The 20234-nt window shown below is 63.7% G+C and overlaps 2 protein-coding genes across 5 annotated transcripts; one reads left to right on the top strand and one right to left on the bottom strand.

Moving 5' to 3' along the window:
* Positions 1-42: 42 nt before the first annotated feature.
* SLC44A2 (solute carrier family 44 member 2 (CTL2 blood group)) lies at positions 43-13252 on the bottom strand. Of its 4 annotated transcripts, none has more exons than XM_066570380.1 (22): positions 13177-13252; positions 10359-10407; positions 9409-9482; positions 9248-9332; positions 9065-9149; positions 8851-8967; positions 8688-8748; positions 8436-8559; positions 8125-8208; positions 7850-7962; positions 7557-7688; positions 7282-7381; positions 7034-7126; positions 6684-6768; positions 6332-6594; positions 6154-6248; positions 5679-5782; positions 5272-5345; positions 5090-5160; positions 4857-4945; positions 4391-4475; positions 43-2677 (listed from the first exon to the last, which is right to left on the bottom strand). In XM_066570380.1, the coding sequence occupies exons 1-22, from the start codon at positions 13217-13219 to the stop codon at positions 2571-2573; spliced, it is 2133 nt and encodes a 710-aa protein (XP_066426477.1). In that variant the 5' UTR covers positions 13220-13252; the 3' UTR covers positions 43-2570. The 4 variants fall into 4 exon arrangements, with proteins under 4 accessions (XP_066426477.1, XP_066426478.1, XP_066426475.1 ...); XM_066570381.1 differs by lacking the exon at positions 13177-13252 and adding an exon at positions 11574-11661; XM_066570378.1 differs by lacking the exon at positions 43-2677 and adding an exon at positions 3186-3989.
* Positions 13253-13955: 703 nt separating this feature from the next.
* Positions 13956-20216, top strand: AP1M2 (adaptor related protein complex 1 subunit mu 2). Its single transcript, XM_066570449.1, has 12 exons — positions 13956-14069; positions 14387-14543; positions 14650-14717; positions 14812-14942; positions 15019-15166; positions 17393-17519; positions 17617-17759; positions 18230-18301; positions 18374-18532; positions 19501-19626; positions 19886-19961; positions 20105-20216. The coding sequence occupies exons 1-12, from the start codon at positions 14028-14030 to the stop codon at positions 20125-20127; spliced, it is 1272 nt and encodes a 423-aa protein (XP_066426546.1). The 5' UTR covers positions 13956-14027; the 3' UTR covers positions 20128-20216.
* The last annotated feature ends 18 nt before the right edge of the window (positions 20217-20234 follow it).

A 20234-nucleotide genomic window follows, 5' to 3' on the forward strand; every position in this document is an offset into this window, starting at 1 on the left:
CTGAGGCGTTAGAGCCCCGTGACACCACACAACAGAACGAGGTCCAAACAGGCACTTTTTTATTGTTGGTCGCGACGCTGACGGAACCACGCAGAGACTCCGGAGTGTCACAGCACCCTTAATGCCTCAAAAACGCGTGAAAAATGAGCATTTTCCTGTAAAACAATCAGCCCTGCAGGTTTAGCATTGCTTAGGATTCAGGGTTGGTTTTCCTTTCCCGCAGAACAATCGGGTTTGTAGGGACAGAAGCCACATTTCTAGACAGGGGGAAAAAGCGCCATTATTCCTAAATTCCATCGTTTAATGCCTTGAACGTGGAGCTTTGCCTGGAAGCAGGAACCCAGCCTTGGAGTGAAGCTTTTCTGGACACCGAATTCCCCCCAGACGGCCGCCCTCGCTCTGAGTTTTCCAAAAAAAAAAAAACCTCAGAAATATTCCTGTAAATTTCCCAATTTACAGGAATATTTCCCTCACTGCTCCCATCACCTCTAAAAAGCCACTTGGGTTTATTGGGAATAAAAATCCATAATTCTCCTCAAATCCCGTGCTGCTGGGAGGCAGCCGAGCCAGCCCGGCTTCCCCAGGAACACATTTTTCCAAATTTCTTCTCTCCTTCACCGCTTTCCCTCCCAGCCTTCCAAATTCCTGCTGGTTTTTGCCTTTTTAAGCAAATAAACCCAGTTCCTGCCACTCCTCATCTGCTTCCCACAGGGTTCCCACACCCAAAGGGTCAGGATTTGGGAGGAAAACAGCTGAAAATCGAGGAGTGAGAGAGAATTTGCCCCCAGCACGAACATTCTGAGCAGAAATAAAACCAAATCCACCCTGAAACCTGCACAGGGAGCGGAAAAAACTGAATTAATCCAGAATGAGCATCAGGAGCTGCAGGACATGTGCTGGAATGGCTGTAAGTGGAACAAGGTCCGGTGATTATTCCCTGAATTATTCCCACTCGTCCCAAACAGGGAGGATTTGCCTCTTTTTAGCTTCATTTGATAATTTCTGTTGAGCTTTACTGTTACTTTTTTTAGCTTTGTTTTTACCTTTCCCTTCATTTTTCTGTCTTTCCCTTCCCCTTTCTAGTTTTACATTTTCCTTCATTTTTTGGGCTTCAATTTTCCCTTCCACTCCTCTGGAGTCCACTGATCAGCTGCACTAAAAAACGAGGGGAAAAAGGGGAAAACTTAGGGAATTTTAAAAAGAAAAATCAAGAGAAATTAAGAGACAGGGAAGCTCTGCCCGGAGGCATCAGAGAAACTAAAACGCGCCCCCAAAAATTCACTGGAAAAGCTCCAAATAACCGGAACCGAAACCATCCTGGAAAAGCAAAATATACAAAAGCCCCCAAAGGATTGGGTAATTCCATACAAACATCCCCCCCCCGGACGATACAAAACCCGAAGGTGGCAGGGAATTGGGATAAAATGAAGCCAAAGGGATCCCTCAGCACCAAATTCCTGGAGCCAGGTGAGCACTGGAGGGGGGAAATTTGGGACCCCCCCCAGCCTCTGGGAGCTGGGAATTGTGTCCCCCAAAGCCTCAGAGCATTTGTTTGAAGTCCTTTTTTTAAACAAATGAGCCCTAAAAAAGCCCAACTGCTGGTGGTGGCTCTGCTCGTGTGGCTGCACAGGGTCTGAGGGTTAATTCTGTTACACTTCAGTTTCGAGTTAATTACATTTTAGAGTTAATTGACCCCTTTTCCACACCAAGAAAAAAAAAAATCCCTTTTTCCCCCCCTCCTGGCTGGAGGCAGGTGTTGTTGGCTGCCACTGGCTTTGCTAAAATCACCTGGAATGAAACCAAAACCCCCTCCCCGGGTCCATCCACACCCCCTCCCCAAAACCCCTCACGCAGGTGAAGCATTTGGGAAGCTGGGGAAGGGTTTGCCCTAAAGTGACAAGTTTGGGGGACCAGATGCATGTTTTGGGGGGGAATCTGTGGAAGCTGCAGGTGCAAGAGCTGGACAGAGCCTCGAGCCCCAAATTCTGCTCGTGGCCCCCTCGTTCCCCACCACCCTCACCCTTCACGCTGGCTACAGAAGCAATAATTAGCTTATTCCTAAAAGAATTCATTAATTAGGGCCCAGAGCAGGGCCCTGGGGTGTCAACAAAGGGCAGCAAGGGATGGGAAGTGATTCCAGCCCGTCCCAGCTCTCCAGGCAGGAATGCACAACCATAATTCAATATTTTTGGGGGGGGGGGGGGCCACAAGGAGAACACCCCCCGAGGAGCTGCCTGAACCTCCCGGCTCGTTCCTGCACCACCAGATCCCCCCCAGGCTGACTCCAGAAGGGTTCACTGGGACCAAAAGCAGATCAAACACGATTGAACTCACTCTGGAGTGGCTGACCCCCCTCCCCAGAAATTGGGGGGTTTTACCCCAGGAGTGGCACTGGCACAGGGGGAGCCCTGCGTCCCGTTAGCGGCGCCAAGCTCGTCATCGTTTACCCGCGCGAGGATTTAAGGCCGAGTCATCAAAAATCCGCGTTTCACCCGTCCACCCACGCCCGCCAGGGGTGGTCCAAGGTCCACGGAGGCGAATCCCACGTGGGACAGGCGGCGCCGGGCGCCCTAGGCCTCGGGCTGGGCCTTGTTGGTCTTCTTGAGCAGCTTCCTCAGGTCCTGGGACATGAAGTAGGGCTTTTCCGCCGAGCCGTCGTTGCGCTCCAGGTCTTCCACTGCAAAGAGAGACCCCCCGGCCCCACGGCGGGGGGCAGGCGTGGGGTTGGTGTGCTGGAGGCTCCTGGGATCCTCTGGCAACGACTCCCAGGTTAAACAAAGCCTCTGGGCTCATCCTGGGTCGCCAGGGGTTTTTCTCTCTCTCTCTCTCTCTCTGACACAACAAATCTGGGAATGGCCCGCAGAGGTTGAGAAGAAAGAGGAAATTTGGGGGTTTTGTTTCTCGAGGGGGGGAAAAGTTGAACCGAGCCAAGGGCAGGAGGGATCCCGTAAGTCTTCCCAGCAGCTCTGGAGCCAATGCAAAGCGATTCCCAACGAGGCTGGAAAATCCCAGCCGTGGAAAAACAACACCCCAAAACCAAACAAAGCCACAAAGCTGCGGGCTCACAAAGCCCAGGGGATGTTTTGAGAGGGATTTGGATCCTTCTGGGATGGAAATGGGAGCATCAATGCCAGGGCTTTGTCCTGGGAGCTGTGGCTGAGCCACGAGAGCTGGTTTTTTTTAAATCTTGATCATTTCTGGGCTTTCTGGAGGAGAAATCTCAAACCCCCCTCCATGGCTGGAGTGAAACCCTCCAAGTCCCCGTGGCCACCAAGTTCCAATGGCCACCAGTGACAGCTCCTGCGATGGCTGGGGCAGTGGGCAGGGACAAGCTGGGCTAAAGCAGCAAAAGCTCTGCAACCTCGCCCGGAATCCTTCAAAACTCCACGGTTTGCATAGAGACGGGGGTGAGGAAAAGGGTGAGAAAACCACAAGGAAAAGGGGGTGAGGAAAGGGCGAAGAAGAAGTTCCGCCGCTCTCGGCTGAAGCAGAGGCAGAGGAAACACCCAGAGATCGGTCTGGGGTGGCGGAACCCGCCCGGCCCATCCCGCCAAGCCCCGTCCCTCCGTGCTGGACCCCTCCTGCGGGAACGAGGAGCTCTGCCTCAGGACCACGAGGAGCTCTGCCTCAGGACCACGAGGATCTCCAGGCACCGCCGCGGGCGCTACCGGGAGCCCCCGAACCGGGCTCCGGGTGGGTTCTGTCGGCGCGGGAACGCGGAACTTTTGGGCAGGAAGGTAGATTGGACGGACACCACTGGGCGCTGAGGGTCGGCACCCGCCACCCCTTGAAGGACTTCCAGGGGACAACAGTGACGCCGCGGGAGTCGCTGCTGGGGCCAGGGGGCCGGGAGGGTCCCGCGGCAGCCTAGCCTTGGCTATCGGCGCTTTTGGAAGGTTCTAGGTGCCCCTTCAGCAGGATCTCGCTGAGCTCGGGGGACATGTAGTAAGGCCTCTCCGGAGATCCATCGTTTCTCTCCAGATCTTCGCCTTTTCCAGCCCCAGGAAGAAGCGGCCGTGAAGGGGGAGAGTGCGAAAAGCAGTGGAGGAGCCAGGGAGAGACAGGGCGGAGGTGGAGGATGGAGAACGTGTGACCAGAGACGCGGGAGGGGTGGAAAAGAAGGGAAAGAGGGAGGAAAAAAAGGGAAATCGAGGTTAGCTGTAGTTAATTCCACCGAGCCCAAAGCACCAAAACAGAGGGAGAGATGCAGGAGCCCATGGACAGGCTGGGGTCTCTGCTGGAGCAGGCAGGGGAGAGCGGGTGAGAACGCAGGTGAGGAGTCAGGAGAGGAAAAAGCAGGAGAAAACCACACGGAGGGATCCCGGGACCAGGAGCAAAGCCCCAAACTGGACTGAGCCTGATGGGAGAGGGGGTTTTTGCTGATACTCACAGAAGCAGAGGAAGAGGGTGTCCACGCACATGCCGTACACGCTGAAGAAGCCGTGGGCAATGAGGTAGGAGCCCACGATCACCGTCTGCAAGAGACAGCACACGCTGATGCCACAGAGAGCCTGGAATCCCCTCCAGGAGCAGCAGCAGCCGGAGGAGGAGGAGGAAAGTGCTGAATCCCACATTCCCCAGAGGAAGGAGGAGAAGTGAAAACAGGGCAGGACTGTTCGGAGCAGCCCGAGTGGGGACAAAAGGCCTCAGCCACCGCTGGATGGAGGCCAAAGCGGGCAGCGCAGGCCGGGCGCGGCGCCAACCGCCACCAACAAAGGGCCCATTGCGCCAGGGGCCGGGAAAACACCTCCAACAAAGGAGCCCCTTGAGGCACGGGCCGCGGGGAGGGCCTGGTGTGTGTGGGGCATCGCTGTCCTCTCCTCCTGGAGTCACCCCAAAGAGAAAGGGCAGCTCACCAGAATCGGGACCCAGTAGTAATTGAGCGGCGGCGCCGTGTCCTGGACCAGCTTTATCCGCTGGGTGAAGAAGAAGAAGGCGAGGATTCCTGGGAGAGCAAAGGGATGGACAAGGGTGGGCAAGGCGGAAAGGAAAATCACCCCAGCTTCATGGGAGGGGTGATTGGAGTGGAGCACAACCAGCGACAGCAGCTGGATGCCTCGAGGGGAAACTTCCAGAACCCAGCACTTACCCACGCTTCCCACGATGAGGAGCTTCCCGAGGAAGAAGAGGAAATCCGTGACTTTATCTAGCACAGCCACCCTGCACACAAAAGAGGGACGAGCCTCTGCATGTGCTCCCCGCTCCAAGCTCCCACAGAAGCAGCCGAGGCGCGTGCGGCAAACGGTGTGGGGTGATCCCCCCAGATCTCACCTGATGATGTTCCTCATCAGCAGGAAGAACGCGTTCCGGGCCGAGGTGCAGAAGTTGGTGCCGTAGATGGCGATCTGGGGGCGGGAAAAACCCGCCGCAGAGGAGGGAGAAACGGGGCTGCACTGAGTCCACCAACCAGGGGAGGGTGCAAATCCCACCCCGCACGGGCTTTCTCATCCGCTGCGGGGTCAGGCATCGCAGAGACCCAGAGCTGAATAGCCCCACCCGCAGAAGGTCCTCCCCAAAGCCAAGGGGATGTGGCTGAGGTCAAGATTTTTCAGCCAAAAAGCTGAAAAACGCCTCAAACCTCTGTGTCCCCGCAGCATCAGGAGACACAGTTCCCAGGGAAATCTCCGAGCAGGCCCGCGGCAGCTCCTTGGAGGGAGTTGGTTTAGGGCGACTCTCACCATGATGTAGGCGTTCCTGTTGAGGAACTTGATGAATTTCTCCAGGCACCAGAAGCAGCACTTGAGGCAGCTCAGGAGGAACTTGGCAAACTTGTTCTCGGCGGCTGTGGGGCGCAGGGAGAGGGGTCAGCACCAGAGCCAGAGGGCTCGGATCTCCCCGCAGCCACGCCAAGGTCCCTGGTGCGACCTTGCTGCCACAGGATCCCCACCCAAGCCCTGTTCTCAGCCCCCTGGGCACCCAGCGTGAGGCCCAGACCGCTCTTCCCACTCGCTGTTGATGTTTCCCAAGGAATGGTGGCACGGCATAGAATGAATTCCCTGGCACCAGGGCGGGCTGGCCAAGCCCCTTGTCTCCAGCAAACACCTCACAGCACCATGGAACGGTTTGGGGTTGGAAGGGGCCCTGCAGCTCATCCCACCCCACCCTCCCAGCACAGGCCAGCCCCGCTCCTCTCCCCATTGCCAGCCCTGGTACCTTTCAGCCGGTGGTCCAGGTACTCCAGGACCACCCTGATGACCTGCACGATGGCCAGGACCAGCGAGCCGAAGGCCAGCGAGCCGGTGTGGTACCTAGGGATGCACCACCCTGGTTACAGAGGCACAGCCTCGCAGGCAGAGCTGCTGGCCGCCCTCACGGCGACACGCGGACGCACCGGAGCGCGCGGCCGAAGGCGGAGAAGAGCGGGAAGGCCGGCATGTCGTCGGGCTTCTTGAAGGCCCAGTAGTAGGAGGCGAAGGCGCCCGCCAGCGTCACCTGGCCCAGCGCGATGACGAAGTTGGCGAGCCAGAAGAACATGAAGACGTTGAAGAACTGCAGCACGATGAGGTACTTGTGGTAGGCGGTCTCGCCGCCGTAGAACGCGAAGAGGCACTGGGCATCGGGGCACAGCTTGGTGACGTTGCTGGCGTTGAAGGTCTGCAGAGGACACGGGACGCTGCTGGTCAACACAGGGCGACCCCCGTGGTCTCAGCTCTGAGAGGTTCCGGGCTTCCTGAGGCGCTCACCTCGGGCTTGCAGGTCTGCCCAGAGAAGGGGCACGCGGACTCGTTGAACACCTTGTAAACAGCCTCGTTGGAGGTGGACAGGAAGCTGCGGGTCACCGTCAAGGAAAGGTCGTTTTCCAAACCCAGCCCCGAATCCAAACCAGGCTCCGCTTGGCTCTCCCCGAGGTCCCGCTGCTGCTCTTCCACCCCGGGGTTTGTTTTGGGTTAAACCTCAGAGATCTGAGGTGGATGCGCCATCAGATCCTGCTCCGTGCTCGGGGAGACACTGGACTTGTGGGAACGGGGATGCAGGGAACAGGAAGAGGATGAGGAAGAGGGTGAGGAAGAGGGTGAGGAAGAGGAAAGGATACACAGCAGTGCTGGCCCAGTAGGCGATGCAGAGGCACAGCAAGAAGAAGGTGCACAAGGGGAACAGCAGCGACGACATGACGTGGCCAATGGCCCTGTGAGAAGATGGTTAAACCCCGGTTAAACCCTGGTTAAACCCTGGTTAAACCCTGGTTAAACCCCAGTTAAACCCCGGTTAAACCCCAGTTAAACCCCAGTTAAACCCCGGAGCGATGGGCGCCAGCGGCCCTGGGGACAGGGACAGCCAGACCTGCTGGCCTCCTTGATGAGCGCGATGGCGATGAGGATCCTCTTGCGCAGGAAGATGAGCAGCAGGACGATCACCAGCTCCAGCACGCACAGGATGATCACTGGGCAGGGGAAGGGAGCGTCAGGGCCACCTTCACCTTCCCCCGCCGAAATCTCCTCCCGGGAACACCCAGCAAAGTCCCTCTTTCTCGTGGTTACAGCCCAAAAACCCGCTGTGACCCCCCCTTCCCGTGCCCCGTAGGGTCCCATCCCAATCCCCAACTCCTGGACGCTTACGGAACGCCAGCCACGTCTGCCGCAGGTGCAGGTAGACACGGAGGTCAGTCTGGAAGCCCAGGTCTGTCAGGGACACATCTGACCCCGCTTCCCCTTTTAACTTGGCGTATTCCATGTAACAGTGGAAGATTCCTGCGGCAAAAAGCGGAAAATTGAGAGAGGCGGAGCCGGAGACACCGGCCAGGGAGGGAGGAGACACCCGGCGTGTGAAATCCTGCAGGGCAAACCCCGCTGGAAATGGGGGAAAGGAGAACGGGGAAAAGCCAGGGAGAGGCTCCCAGCCCCCCGCTCACCGTATCCCAGCACCAGGATCACCATCACGATCATCACCCACACCATGATCCCGGCCAGGAAGCGCAGCAGGACGATGAAGATGAGGCTGGCCGCCATGGCAATGACGAGGCCTCTGCGGGAGGAAGGCCGGCAGGCACGTGTCACCACCCTCCCGGTGCGCCCCGGCGTCCCCCAGGCGCCAGAACCACGGCGGGGACGGGCAGGAGAGGCGCCACTGCTCCGTGGAAATCTCATGGGGGAATTGTGAAATACTGGAAACGGCCCCCGTGCTCACATGATGATCCAGTACCAGGACACCGTGTAATCCTCGAAGATCTTCATGGCCAGCTGCCGGGTCTCCAGCACCACGTTGGCCTTCCTGCGAGGACACGGGAAACGCCGATGGAGGGGGAGCCCGGGGGGGACCCCAAAACCACGGAAATTCAACGATTCTGCACAGCAAATTCCCCGGAGCCGTCCGCGCTCTGCCTCCTCTGCCACCCCCGCTCCCACCGTGGGATTCTGGTGCAGGATTCCTGGCAAACACCTCGATTAGGCGAAGCAGCGCTAACGAAGCAGCTCCTTAACGAGGGGCCCGGGACTCACTTGGCCCCTTCCAGCAGCTCGGTGACGTTCCTGTGGTTCCCCCAGCCGTCCTCGTAGGTCGTCTTGTTGCCCACCATGATGACGCCCTTCTTGGCCTGGATGGCCGGGAAGCATCTCCGTGCCACTGGTGGGACAGAGGGGGCAGCTCAGCTGGGGAAAACGGGAACCCCAAACCCCCACAGAACCCCCCAAGCAGCCTCTGGAAAAATCCCAGCGAGTCGTTAATGAGCTCCTCGCTAATTACGGACGTACGTGGGGTGCTGGGAATGAGCATGGCCGGACACTCCTTGTCCTTCAGCACATTGAGGGCGGCCTGGCAGGGGGACAGCGAGCCGGACATCAGCACCTGGGGCAGGAATCGCCCCACAGCGCAGGAACACCCACCCCAGAACCCCAGAACCCCAGAACCCCACACCTTCTGCGAGCCCTTGTACTCGGGGGTGCAGAAATTCCGGTAATACTCCAGCGAGGCGGCGTTCCCAGAGGCCGTCAGGTACGTCAGGTACCGGTCTGGGCATTTGCTGACGCAGATCTGCAGGGCAGGGGGACACGGGGAGGGGGCTCAGGCCCCGCAGAGCTTGGGCGGGGGGGGAACTGTCGGGGGGTCCCCGAGGGGGCCGGGGCCGTACCTGCGTGGTCGGGCACTGGAACTCCAGCAGCACCAGCGGGCTCGCGCACTTGACGATGTCAAAGTAAAAAAGGAAAGGTTTTTTCCTGCAAAACAAACCAAAAAAACCGCCCAGGTTTGGGGAAACCCCCCCGCCACGCTCCCCCCCCCGCCCCGAAGGAATTCGGGGTCTCTCGGCACTCACTCGTTGGGGGTCCCCTGCTGCCCGCAGAACTGCCCGCGGCTGTCCGTGGGGTGGAGCACCTTGCGGGGGTCCCCGTGGGTCCAGGCTGGGGGGCGCAGGACAGTGAGGCCGTGGTCACCCCCCCCCGCAGCCCCCAGACCCCAGAGACCCCCAGGACGTACCCACGACGCCGACCACGACGTAGCCCACGATGGCCACGACCAGCAGGACGCAGCAGATGATGTCAGTGCAGCCCCTGCAGCGGGGACAGCCAGGGTGGGGACACTGGGGACTCTGGGACTGGGGACACTGGGACTGGGGACGGACACTGGGACTGGGGACACTGGGATTGGGGACAAGGGGATTGGGGACAGACATTGGGATTGGGGACACTGGGATTGGGGACAGACACTGGGACTGGGGACACTGGGACTGGGGACAATGGGATTGGGGACAGACATTGGGATTGGGGACACTGGGATTGGGGACAGACACTGGGATTGGGGACACTGGGACTGGGGACAGACACTGGGACTGGGGACACTGGGACTGGGGACAATGGGATTGGGGACAGACATTGGGATTGGGGACACTGGGATTGGGGACAGACACTGGGATTGGGGACACTGGGACTGGGGACAGACACTGGGATTGGGGACACTGGGATTGGGGACAGACACTGGGACTGGGGACACTGGGACTGGGGACACTGGGATTGGGGACACTGGGACTGGGGACAGACACTGGGATTGGGGACACTGGGATTGGGGACACTGGGACTGGGGACAGACACTGGGATTGGGGACACTGGGATTGGGGACGGACACTGGGATTGGGGACACTGGGACTGGGGACAATGGGATTAGGGACAGACATTGGGATTGGGGACACTGGGACTGGGGACGGACACTGGGATTGGGGACTCTGGGACTGGGGACACTGGGACTGGGGACAATGGGATTGGGGACACTGGGACTGGGGACAATGGGATTGGGGACACTGGGATTGGGGATGGATACTGGGATTGGGGACACTGGGACTGGGGACCCTGGATTTTGGGATACTGGACCCTGGACTTTGGGACCCTGGACTTGAGGACCCTGGACTTGGGGACCTCTGGGGCTCTCCTCACCTGTCATAAATGGGACCTTTGAAAGTCGGGTCGTATTTCTGTGGCGTTCCTGTGGGGAAGAACAGGAACAACAGGCACGGCAGTGAGGGATGGCAGGGGCGGGAGGAAGGCACTCCTCATCCTCCTCGCCCCACAGCCGAGGAGCCAAACGCTTCCCAAAAAAACCCCCCGGGATCAGCAAAAGCAGGAAAACATCCGCGGATCCGCTTCCCGAGCTGGGAAACAACGACTCCCTGCGAAGAGAACTCGTTTTCCCACAGGTGGCTCTGCCCAGGAACGCCCCCGAGCCGCCGCAAAGAGGCCCCGAACTCCCGCGGAAACCCCGAACTCCACAGAGCACCGGCGGCAGAGCGGGCCCGGGGGGCACCGGGGGTCCCGCCGAGCCCCGGGGCAGCCCCGGCCCCGCCGCAGCCCCCGCGGCGCCGCCGCCGCCGCTCCGCTTTTATTTTTAGGGTGGGAACGGAGCCAGCGTGGGAGCGGCGCGGGGCGGGGGGGGCCGGGGGTTGAGGGTGGATTTTGGGGGGGTCGCAGCAGCCCCGAGACAGGGAAATGTGGGGTTGTTTTTGGGGGGGGGGTCACCCCAAAAAGCATTTCTGGTGCCGGGAGCGCGTTTGGTTTGGGATATTTGGGGAGGGGGGGGGGTGGGATCTCCTCTCTGCAAAGCGCCCCGAAGAACCAGAACCGGCAGCGATCCCGGGACGGCCCCGGCGCCGCCCCAGAACCGCCGGAGCCGGTTTGTCCCGGTCTGTCCCGGTTTGTCCCGGTTTGTCCCGGTCTGTCCCGGCCGTCGGGCCGGTTCTGCGGCCGCCGGGCAGGGCGGCCCCAAACGCCCCAAAACCCGAGCCCCCCCTCCAAACCCTCCCCAGCCCCCCAAAATCCGCGGGCCCCCCCTCTCTCCGTGCGGGGCGCGGCCGCTTTTGCTTTCGCTTTGCTTCGCCTCTTCCAGCGCCGTTTTCCGCCCATTTCGGGTTTGTTTTCCGCCTTTCCCCGCGGCCCTTTGACCCCTTCCGCGCCAAACCGACCGCAGGAAACCCCCAAAGGCGCCCCCAAACCGCGCTGGAGCCCCAAAACCGGCCCCGACCCGCAGCGGGCGGTGCCCCCGACCCGCCGGGAACCGCGCACGGAGCCCCCCGAGCCCGGGCGAGCCCCCCCAAAGCCTCCCCCGAGCCCCGGCCGCGCTTTGAAGCCCCAGAGGTGCCCCCGAGCCCCCGGTACCGTGTTTGCCGTAGTAGTTGTCCCCGTGTCCCCCCATCCCGGCGAGCGCCCCGAGCCCCGGACCCGCCGCCGCTCCCGCTCCCGTTCCCGTCCGGGCTGGGCTGGGCTGGGCCGGGCCGGGCTGGGCTGGGCCGGGCTCAGGCGACCCCGCCTCCGTCAGGGCCACCCCAAAATCCGCCCTCCGGGGCACGGACGTGGCCCAAACCCCGCCCCGGAGAGCGCCGGCTGCGCGGGGCACCGGGGGAACCGGGGGGAACCGGGGGGAACCGGGGACAGCGGGCACCGGCACCGGGGGGAACGGGGAGAACCGGAGACAGCGGGCACCGGCACCGGGGGGCACCGGGGAGAACCGGGGGGAACCGGGGACAGCGGGCACCGGCACCGGGGAGAACCGGGGGGAGTCGGGGGGAATCGGGGACAGCGGGCACCGGCACCGGGGAGAACCGGGGGAAACCGACCCCGGAACCGGGGGGCACCGGCTCCTGCACCGGGTGGCAACGGGGGGAACGGGCTGTGGCAGCGGAGGGAACCCGGGGGATTCCGGCCCCAGGAGAAACCGCGGAGCCCCGGTACCGCTACCGGGCGGCCCCGCCGAGCCCAGCGCAGAGGCTGGGAACGGGCGGGCAATGCCCGGTTCGTGCCGGGAAAGGGCAGGCGGGCGGTGCCGGCGCCGTCCCCGCCCCGGTTCTGTTCGGGTCGATCAATCACCGGCAGCGGCGGCGGCGGCGGTGGCGGCAGCGGCGGGATCCCGGCGCCCATAGGCCGCCGGTGATGTCAGGGCTGCGGGGGCCCCCCCGCGCACAGCGAACAAAGGCCGGCCCGGGGGGAGCCCCCGCCCGGGAATAACGGGGGGGACGCGGCCGGTCCCGCCCGGCCCGGGGGCTCCGAGCCCGCGGGGAGGGGTCCCGGGGCTGCCAACGCGTCCCCCCCTCCCGCCGGTGCCGGAGCGGGCACCGGGGACACCCCCGGCCCCCACCGGGACCCCCGAGCCCCCCGGAGCCGCCCCGGCTGCGCCCCCAAACCGTGCGGGGCTCCCCTGCCCGTCCCTGCCGCCTCCTCCTTCGGGGGTCCCAAACACGGGGGTCCCAACGCGGGAGTCCCAAACACGGGGGTCCCAAACACGGGGGTCCCCAACACGGGGGTCCCAAACACGGGGGTCCCAAACACGGGGATCCCTGAATCTGCGTGTCCTCAAACTTGGGGGGGTCTCAAGCCCCCAAAACCACAGGGATCCCCAAGCCTGAAGGGTCTAAAGCCCCTCTGGATCCCCAAATCTGGGCTTTTTCACACCCGCGGGTCCCCAAACCCGAGGGGTCCCGAGCCGGGGGTCTCCAAAACCCTGAGTGCCCAAAATCTGGGATTTCCCAGAGCCGGGGGTCCCAAACCTGGAGGTCTCAAACCCGGGGGTCCCAGAGCCGGGGGTCCCAAACCTGGGGGTCTCAAACCCGGGGGTCCCAAACTCAGGGGTCCCAAACCCGGGGGTCCCAGAGCCGGGGGTCCCAGAGCCGGGGGTTCGGGGCAGCCCCGGGAGGGGCGGGGGGATGCTCGGTACCGCAATCGCCGTTCGGGGCAGCCCCGGGAGGGGCGGGGGGATGCTCGGTACCGTAATCGCCGTTCGGGTCCCTCCTGCCCGCGGGCCGGTCCATGGCGGCGGCTCCCCCGGTACCCCCGGAGCCCCCGGTGCCCCCGGGCTGTGGCTGCGGGCGGGCGGGGCGGCTCCGGGCCCGGCCCTCAGCACCGATCCGCCCTCGGGGCCGGGCCCGGGGCCGTCCCGCCCCGCCCGGGGCTCGGCGGTACCGGAGGATGCGGAGGGGGGGTCTGGGGGTGCAGGGACCCCCCGAGCGGGGTCTGGGGGCTCGGGGGGCCGCGCAGAGTGGGAGATGTTGGGGTACAGAGACCCCCGGAGGGGTCTGGGGGTGCGGGGACCTCCCAGAGGGGCTTGGGGGCACCTTTGGGGGTTCAATGCGACCCCGCCGTGGGGGCTCCGGGGGTCTGGGGGTGCGGGGACCCCCAGAGTGGGGAATCTGATGGTTGGGGGGGGTGGAGACCCCTCATGGGGGGCACAGGGGGTCTGGGGGTGCAGGGACCCCCAGGGTGGGGAATACCAGAGTCAGGGGCTGCGGAGACCCCCCCAAGAGGGAGAATTTGGGGGTGCAGGGACCCCTCCCCAGGGTGGGGCACATCCAGGGGTCCCAAACCCACCCCCCCCTTTGAACCGTCTCAGGGTCCCACCCACGCCCCCCACCCCAAACCTGTGGGGTCGGGCTGGGGGTGGCCGAAGCCCCCATGGAGTGGCCGAGCCCGGGGGTCCCCCCGAGCACCGGGGTGGGACCCCCGCCCCGCGGGGGGGGGAGCGGGGCTGGGCCGTCCCCTTTAAGGCCCCGCGCGGCCCTGGGCGCAGCCGCTCACCTGGGCAGGTGACGGTGCCGGAGGTGACGGTGCCGCGCGGGCGCCATGGCCGCCTCCGCCCTCTTCATCCTGGACCTCAAGGGCAAGGTGAGACCCCCGCCCGCGCCCCAAACCCGCCCGGGGCACACCCGAGCGTCCCCTCTGTCCCCGAGGGTCACCCAAGGTCACGGCGGTGACCCCGTGACCCCCAGGATTTGGGGAGGGGAGGGGTTGGGGGGTGATCCATGTGTGACCCCCCCCCCGACCCTCCCAAACCCTGCCGGGGTCACCGGGGTGGGGGACACCCGAGTGTCCTTGAGGGTCACCCAAGGTCACGGCGGTGACCCCGTGACCCCGAGGTTTGGGGTGAGCGGTTTTGGGGAGGGGGTGTCCCCATTTCTAACCCATCCATCGCCCCCCCCCAGCCCCTGATCAGCCGCAGCTACAAAGGGGACGTGGGGCTGGGGGACATCGAGCACTTCATGGGGGCCCTGCTGCAGCGCGAGGAGGAGGGGACGCTCACGCCCGTGCTCGCCCACGGCCCCGTGCACTTCCTGTGGATCAAACACGCCAACCTCTACCGTATCCTTCGGGGGGACCCCTCCCCAAATCCCCCCCGGGACCCCCACCCAGCCCCGGGGACCCCTCCGGTGCCGCCCCCTCCCCGCTTTTTCCTTAACGCCCGCAGTGGTGGCCACCACCAAGAAGAACGGCAACGCCTCCTTGGTCTTCTCCTTCCTCTACAAGGTGGTGGAGGTGAGTCGGGGGTCTCAGGGGGGTGAGGCCCACCCTAATTCAGGGTGGGGGGGTTTGACAGAGGCGCTGGGGGTGTCCCCCCGTCCCCCCCCAGGTGTTCTGTGAGTATTTCAAGGAGCTGGAGGAGGAGAGCATCCGCGACAACTTTGTCATCGTCTACGAGCTGCTGGACGAGCTGATGGACTTTGGCTTCCCGCAGACCACGGACAGCAAGATCCTGCAGGAGTGAGGATGAGGAGGGGTCTGGGGGGGCAGCGGGACCCCCCTGCAGAGCCCCCTGCCACCCCTGACCCCTCCCCAGGTACATCACCCAGGAGGGGAACAAGCTGGAGACGGGCAAGTCGCGGGTGCCCACCACGGTGACCAACGCCGTGTCCTGGCGCTCCGAGGGGCTGCGCTACAAGAAGAACGAGGTGTTCATCGACGTCATCGAGGCCGTCAACCTGCTGGTCAGGGGGCACGGGGGGCATGGGGGGACATGAGGGGCATGGGGGACATGGGGGGACAAGGAGAGAGACCGGGGTGGGAAAGGGGATTGGGGTTGGGTAGAGATGGGGTTGGGGTGGGATGTGATGGGGATTGGGGTAGGAACGGGGACTGGGGTGGGAAGGGGATGAGGACTGGGGGGAAAAGGGAGCAGGACTGGGGAGGAAAGGAGATGGGGATTGGGGTGGGATAGGGATGGGGATTGGGGTGGGAAAGAGGATTGGAGTGGGAAGGGGATGGATATTGGGGTGGGATAGGGATGGGGATTGGGGTGGGAAAGGGATGAAGATTGGGATGGGGATGGGGATTGGGATTGGGGTAGGAAAGACAGAGGGATTGGGGTGAGGATTGAGGTAGGAATGAGGATTGGGGTTGGATGGGGATGAGGACTGGGATGTGCTGAGGATTGGGATGTGCTGAGGATTGGGGCGGGATGTGCTGGGCACTGGGGCAGGATGTGTTGGGTATTGGCGTGGGATGTGTTGGGTTTTTGGGGCAGGATGTGTTGGGTTTTTGGGACAGGATGTGTTGGGTTTTTGGGGCAGGACGTGCTGGGCACTGGGGCAGGACGTGCTGGGCACTGGGGCAGGATGTGTTGGGTTTTTGGGGCAGGACGTGCTGGGCACTGGGGCAGGACGTGTTGGGTTTTTGGGGCAGGACGTGTTGGGTTTTTGGGGCAGGATGTGTTGGGTTTTTGGGGCAGGACGTGCTGGGTACCGGGGCAGGATGTGTTGGGTTTTTGGGGCAGGACGTGCTGGGCACTGGGGCAGGACGTGTTGGGTTTTTGGGGCAGGACGTGTTGGGTTTTTGGGGCAGGATGTGTTGGGTTTTTGGGGCAGGACGTGCTGGGTACCGGGGCAGGACGTGCTGGGTACCGGGGCAGGACGTGCTGGGCACTGGGGCAGGACGTGCTGGGTTTTTGGGGCAGGACGTGTTGGGTTTTTGGGGCAGGACGTGTTGGGTTTTTGGGGCAGGACGTGTTGGGTTTTTGGGGCAGGATGTGTTGGGTTTTTGGGGCAGGACGTGCTGGGTACCGGGGCAGGATGTGTTGGGTTTTTGGGGCAGGACGTGCTGGGTTTTTGGGGCAGGATGTGTTGGGTTTTTGGGGCAGGACGTGCTGGGTACCGGGGCAGGACGTGCTGGGCACTGGGGCAGGATGTGTTGGGTTTTTGGGGCAGGACGTGCTGGGTTTTTGGGGCAGGATGTGTTGGGTTTTTGGGGCAGGATGTGTTGGGTTTTTGGGGCAGGATGTGTTGGGTTTTTGGGGCAGGATGTGTTGGGTTTTTGGGGCAGGATGTGTTGGGTTTTTGGGGCAGGACGTGCTGGGTACCGGGGCAGGACGTGCTGGGCACTGGGGCAGGATGTGTTGGGTTTTTGGGGCAGGACGTGTTGGGTTTTTGGGGCAGGACGTGCTGGGTACCGGGGCAGGATGTGTTGGGTTTTTGGGGCAGGACGTGCTGGGTTTTTGGGGCAGGATGTGCTGGGTTTTTGGGGCAGGACGTGTTGGGTTTTTGGGGCAGGACGTGCTGGGCACTGGGGCAGGACGTGTTGGGTTTTTGGGACAGGATGTGTTGGGTTTTTGGGGCAGGATGTGTTGGGTTTTTGGGGCAGGATGTGCTGGGTACCGGGGCAGGATGTGTTGGGTTTTTGGGGCAGGACGTGCTGGGTTTTTGGGGCAGGATGTGCTGGGTTTTTGGGGCAGGACGTGTTGGGTTTTTGGGGCAGGATGTGTTGGGTTTTTGGGGCAGGATGTGTTGGGTTTTTGGGGCAGGATGTGCTGGGTACCGGGGCAGGATGTGTTGGGTTTTTGGGGCAGGACGTGCTGGGTTTTTGGGGCAGGATGTGCTGGGTTTTTGGGGCAGGACGTGTTGGGTTTTTGGGGCAGGATGTGTTGGGTTTTTGGGGCAGGATGTGCTGGGTTTTTGGGGCAGGACGTGTTGGGTTTTTGGGGCAGGACGTGCTGGGCACCGGGGCAGGATGTGTTGGGTTTTTGGGGCAGGATGTGTTGGGTTTTTGGGGCAGGATGTGCTGGGTTTTTGGGGCAGGACGTGCTGGGTACCGGGGCAGGACGTGCCGGCCACGCGGAAGGCGATGGCGCCAGGGCCGGTCACGCGCACAGGGGCGAGCGCGGGGCTGATGCCCGGGCCAGAGGCGGTGCCGGCTCCCAGCAGGCCGTGCTGTGCCCGCAGGTGAGCGCCAGCGGCAGCGTGGTGCTCAGCGAGGTCGTGGGCACCATCAAGCTCAAGGTTTTCCTCTCGGGGATGCCGGAGCTGCGCCTGGGCCTCAACGACCGCGTCCTCTTCGAGCTGACGGGCCGTGAGTGCCGGGCTGGGCTGGGGGGCTCAGCCCCGACCCTCCTGAGCCCCTCCTGAGCCCCTCCTGAGCCCCTCCTGAGCCCCCTGCTCCATCCCAGGGGGCAAGAACAAATCGGTGGAGCTGGAGGACGTGAAGTTCCACCAGTGCGTCCGTCTGTCCCGCTTCGACAACGACCGCACCATCTCCTTCATCCCCCCCGACGGCGACTTCGAGCTCATGTCCTACCGCCTGCACACCCAGGTCAGGGGGGCTCCTGTGGGGCTGGGACCCCCGGCGGGGGCACCTGTGGGGCTGGGACCCCCACCTGGGAGCACCTGTGGGGCTGGGACCCCCACCTGGGAGTACCTGTGGGGCTGGGACCCCTGCCTGGGGGCTGCAAGCCCAGTCTGGGGGGGCTGGGACCCCCATATAGGGCTGCAGATCCAGTCTGGGGGCTGCAAATCCAGTCTGGGGGTTCAGGGCCACACTCTGAGGGGCTGGGACCCTTCCCCATGGGCTTGTGAGGTTGTGACCCCTGTCCGTGTGTCCAGCACCTCTGTCCCTGTGGCAAGGACCCCTCCTGGGGTGATGGGGACACCTGGGGGGACACCTGGAGACCCCTCCTGGGGTGATGGGGACACCTGGGGGGACACCTGGAGACCCCTCCTGGGGTGACGGGGACACCTGGGGACCCCCAGGTGACTCCAGGGGTGACCCCGTGCCCTCCCCAGGTGAAGCCGCTCATCTGGATCGAGTCCATCATCGAGAAGTTCTCGCACAGCCGCGTGGAGATCATGGTCAAGGTGAGCCCGGGTGTCCCCCCCGCCCCTCAGGGCCCCCCCCCGGCCCCTGTCACCCCCCGTGTGTCCCCACAGGCCAAGGGCCAGTTCAAGAAGCAGTCGGTGGCCAACGGCGTGGAGATCTCGGTGCCGGTGCCCAGCGACGCCGACTCGCCCAAGTTCAAGACCACGGTGGGGTCGGCCCGGTACCTGCCCGAGAGGAACGTGGTCATCTGGAGCATCAAATCCTTCCCCGTGAGCGGCCCGCCCCGGGGTGTCCCCACTGTGCCCCAAATCCCGGCCTGGGGTGTCCCCGCTGTCCCCCAAATCCCGGCCCGGGGTGTCCCCACTGTGCCCCAAATCCTGCCCTGGGGTGTCCCCACTGTGCCCCAAATCCCGCCCCGGGGTGTCCCCGCTGTGCCCCAAATCCTGCCCTGGGGTGTCCCCACTGTGCCCCAAATCCTGGCCTGGGGTGTCCCCAGTGTGCCCCAAATCCTGGCCTGGGGTCCCCACTGTGCCCCAAATCCCGGCCTGGGGTGTCCCCACTGTCCCCCAAATCCTGGCCTGGGGTGTCCCCACTGTCCCCCAAATCCCACCCCGGGATGTCCCCACTGTGCCCCAAATCCCGCCCCAGGGTGTCCCCACTGTGCCCCAAATCCTGGCCTGGGGTGTCCCCACTGTGCCCCAAATCCTGGCCTGGGGTACCCCCTGTGCCCCAAATCCCGCCCCGGGGTGTCCCCACTGTGCCCCAAATCCCGCCCCGGGGTGTCCCCGCTGTGCCCCAAATCCTGGCCCGGGGTGTCCCCTGTGCCCCAAATCCTGCCCCGGGGTGTCCCCACTGTGCCCCAAATCCTGCCCCGGGGTGTCCCCACTGTCCCCGAAATCCTGGCCTGGGGTCCCCCCTGTGCCCCAATCCCGGGGTGTCACGCCTGTCCCCCAACTCCTGTCCCCCCATCCCAGGGATCCCCCAGCTCCTGGCCTGGGGTGTCCCCACTGTCCCAGGGTGTCCCCCATGTCCCCCAATCCCTGTCTTGGGGTGTCCCCACTGTCCCAGGGTGTCCCCCCTGTCCCCCAGTCCCTGTCCTGGATGTCCCCCCTGTCCCCCAGCCCCTATTCCAGCCTCTCCCCCTCTCCCTGTCCCCATCCCGGGCTGTCCCCATCCCCGTGTCCCCCCCGGTTCGGGGGTGGCTCTGGGGGTCCCCAGCGGCTCTGTGGGGCGGCAGGGGGGGAAGGAGCACCTGATGCGGGCTCACTTCGGGCTGCCCAGCGTGGAGAAGGAGGAGGAGGAGGGGCGGCCGCCCATCGCCGTGCGCTTCGAGATCCCCTACTTCACCGTCTCGGGCATCCAGGTGCCCCGGGGGGCTCCCGAGGGGTCCCGGGGGGCTCCGGAGGGGTCCCGGGGGGTTTAGGGGACAGGAGCTGGGAGGGCAGTGGGGTCTCCGTGGGGTTTGGGGTCCCTGGGAGGGAGCCTGGGAGGTTTGGGGGTGGGACAGGCGGGGTCCGGGGGTCTGGGGTCTCCAGGAGGGGATCCTGGGGGATGTAGGGAGAGGGTGGGGGGCTCCGGGGAGGCTTTTTGGGGTGGGGGTGACTCCCCAGGTGCCCCCCCAGGTGCGGTACATGAAGATCATCGAGAAGAGCGGGTACCAGGCGCTGCCCTGGGTGCGCTACATCACCCAGAGCGGGGGTGAGTCGGGACCCCCGGGACCCCCAAATCCTCCCGGGACCCCCAAACCCCCTGGGACCCCCAAATACCCCCTGAGACCCCCAAATCCCCCCGGGACCCCCAGCCCTGGCCCCCCCAGCTCACCTCCTGTCTCTGTCTTGCAGATTACCAGATCCGCACCAGCTGAGGGGGGGTTTCCCATGGACCCCCATGGACCCCTCCCCATCTCCGGTTCCCCCCCCACGCCCACCCCGCTGCTCTGCCCCAATAAAGATGGAGCTGAGACGCCGTCCC

This window comes from Molothrus aeneus, unplaced genomic scaffold (assembly GCF_037042795.1).
Source record: "Molothrus aeneus isolate 106 unplaced genomic scaffold, BPBGC_Maene_1.0 scaffold_30, whole genome shotgun sequence".
NCBI lineage: Eukaryota > Metazoa > Chordata > Aves > Passeriformes > Icteridae > Molothrus > Molothrus aeneus.

Bases quoted from the DNA above. Each gene is read 5' to 3' on its own strand.
- SLC44A2 (XM_066570378.1), bottom strand. From the start codon at position 13,219: ATGGACCGGCCCGCGGGCAGGAGGGACCCGAACGGCGATTACG. The intron at 8,560-8,687 runs GTACGTCCGTAA...CTGTCCCACCAG, and splicing joins GCTCATTCCCAGCACCCCAC to TGGCACGGAGATGCTTCCCG. The intron at 5,346-5,678 runs GTGAGAGTCGCC...TCCCGCCCCCAG, and splicing joins ACAGGAACGCCTACATCATG to ATCGCCATCTACGGCACCAA.
- AP1M2 (XM_066570449.1), top strand. From the start codon at position 14,028: ATGGCCGCCTCCGCCCTCTTCATCCTGGACCTCAAGGGCAAG. The intron at 17,760-18,229 runs GTCAGGGGGGCT...TGCCCTCCCCAG, and splicing joins CCTACCGCCTGCACACCCAG to GTGAAGCCGCTCATCTGGAT. The intron at 18,533-19,500 runs GTGAGCGGCCCG...GTGGGGCGGCAG, and splicing joins GGAGCATCAAATCCTTCCCC to GGGGGGAAGGAGCACCTGAT.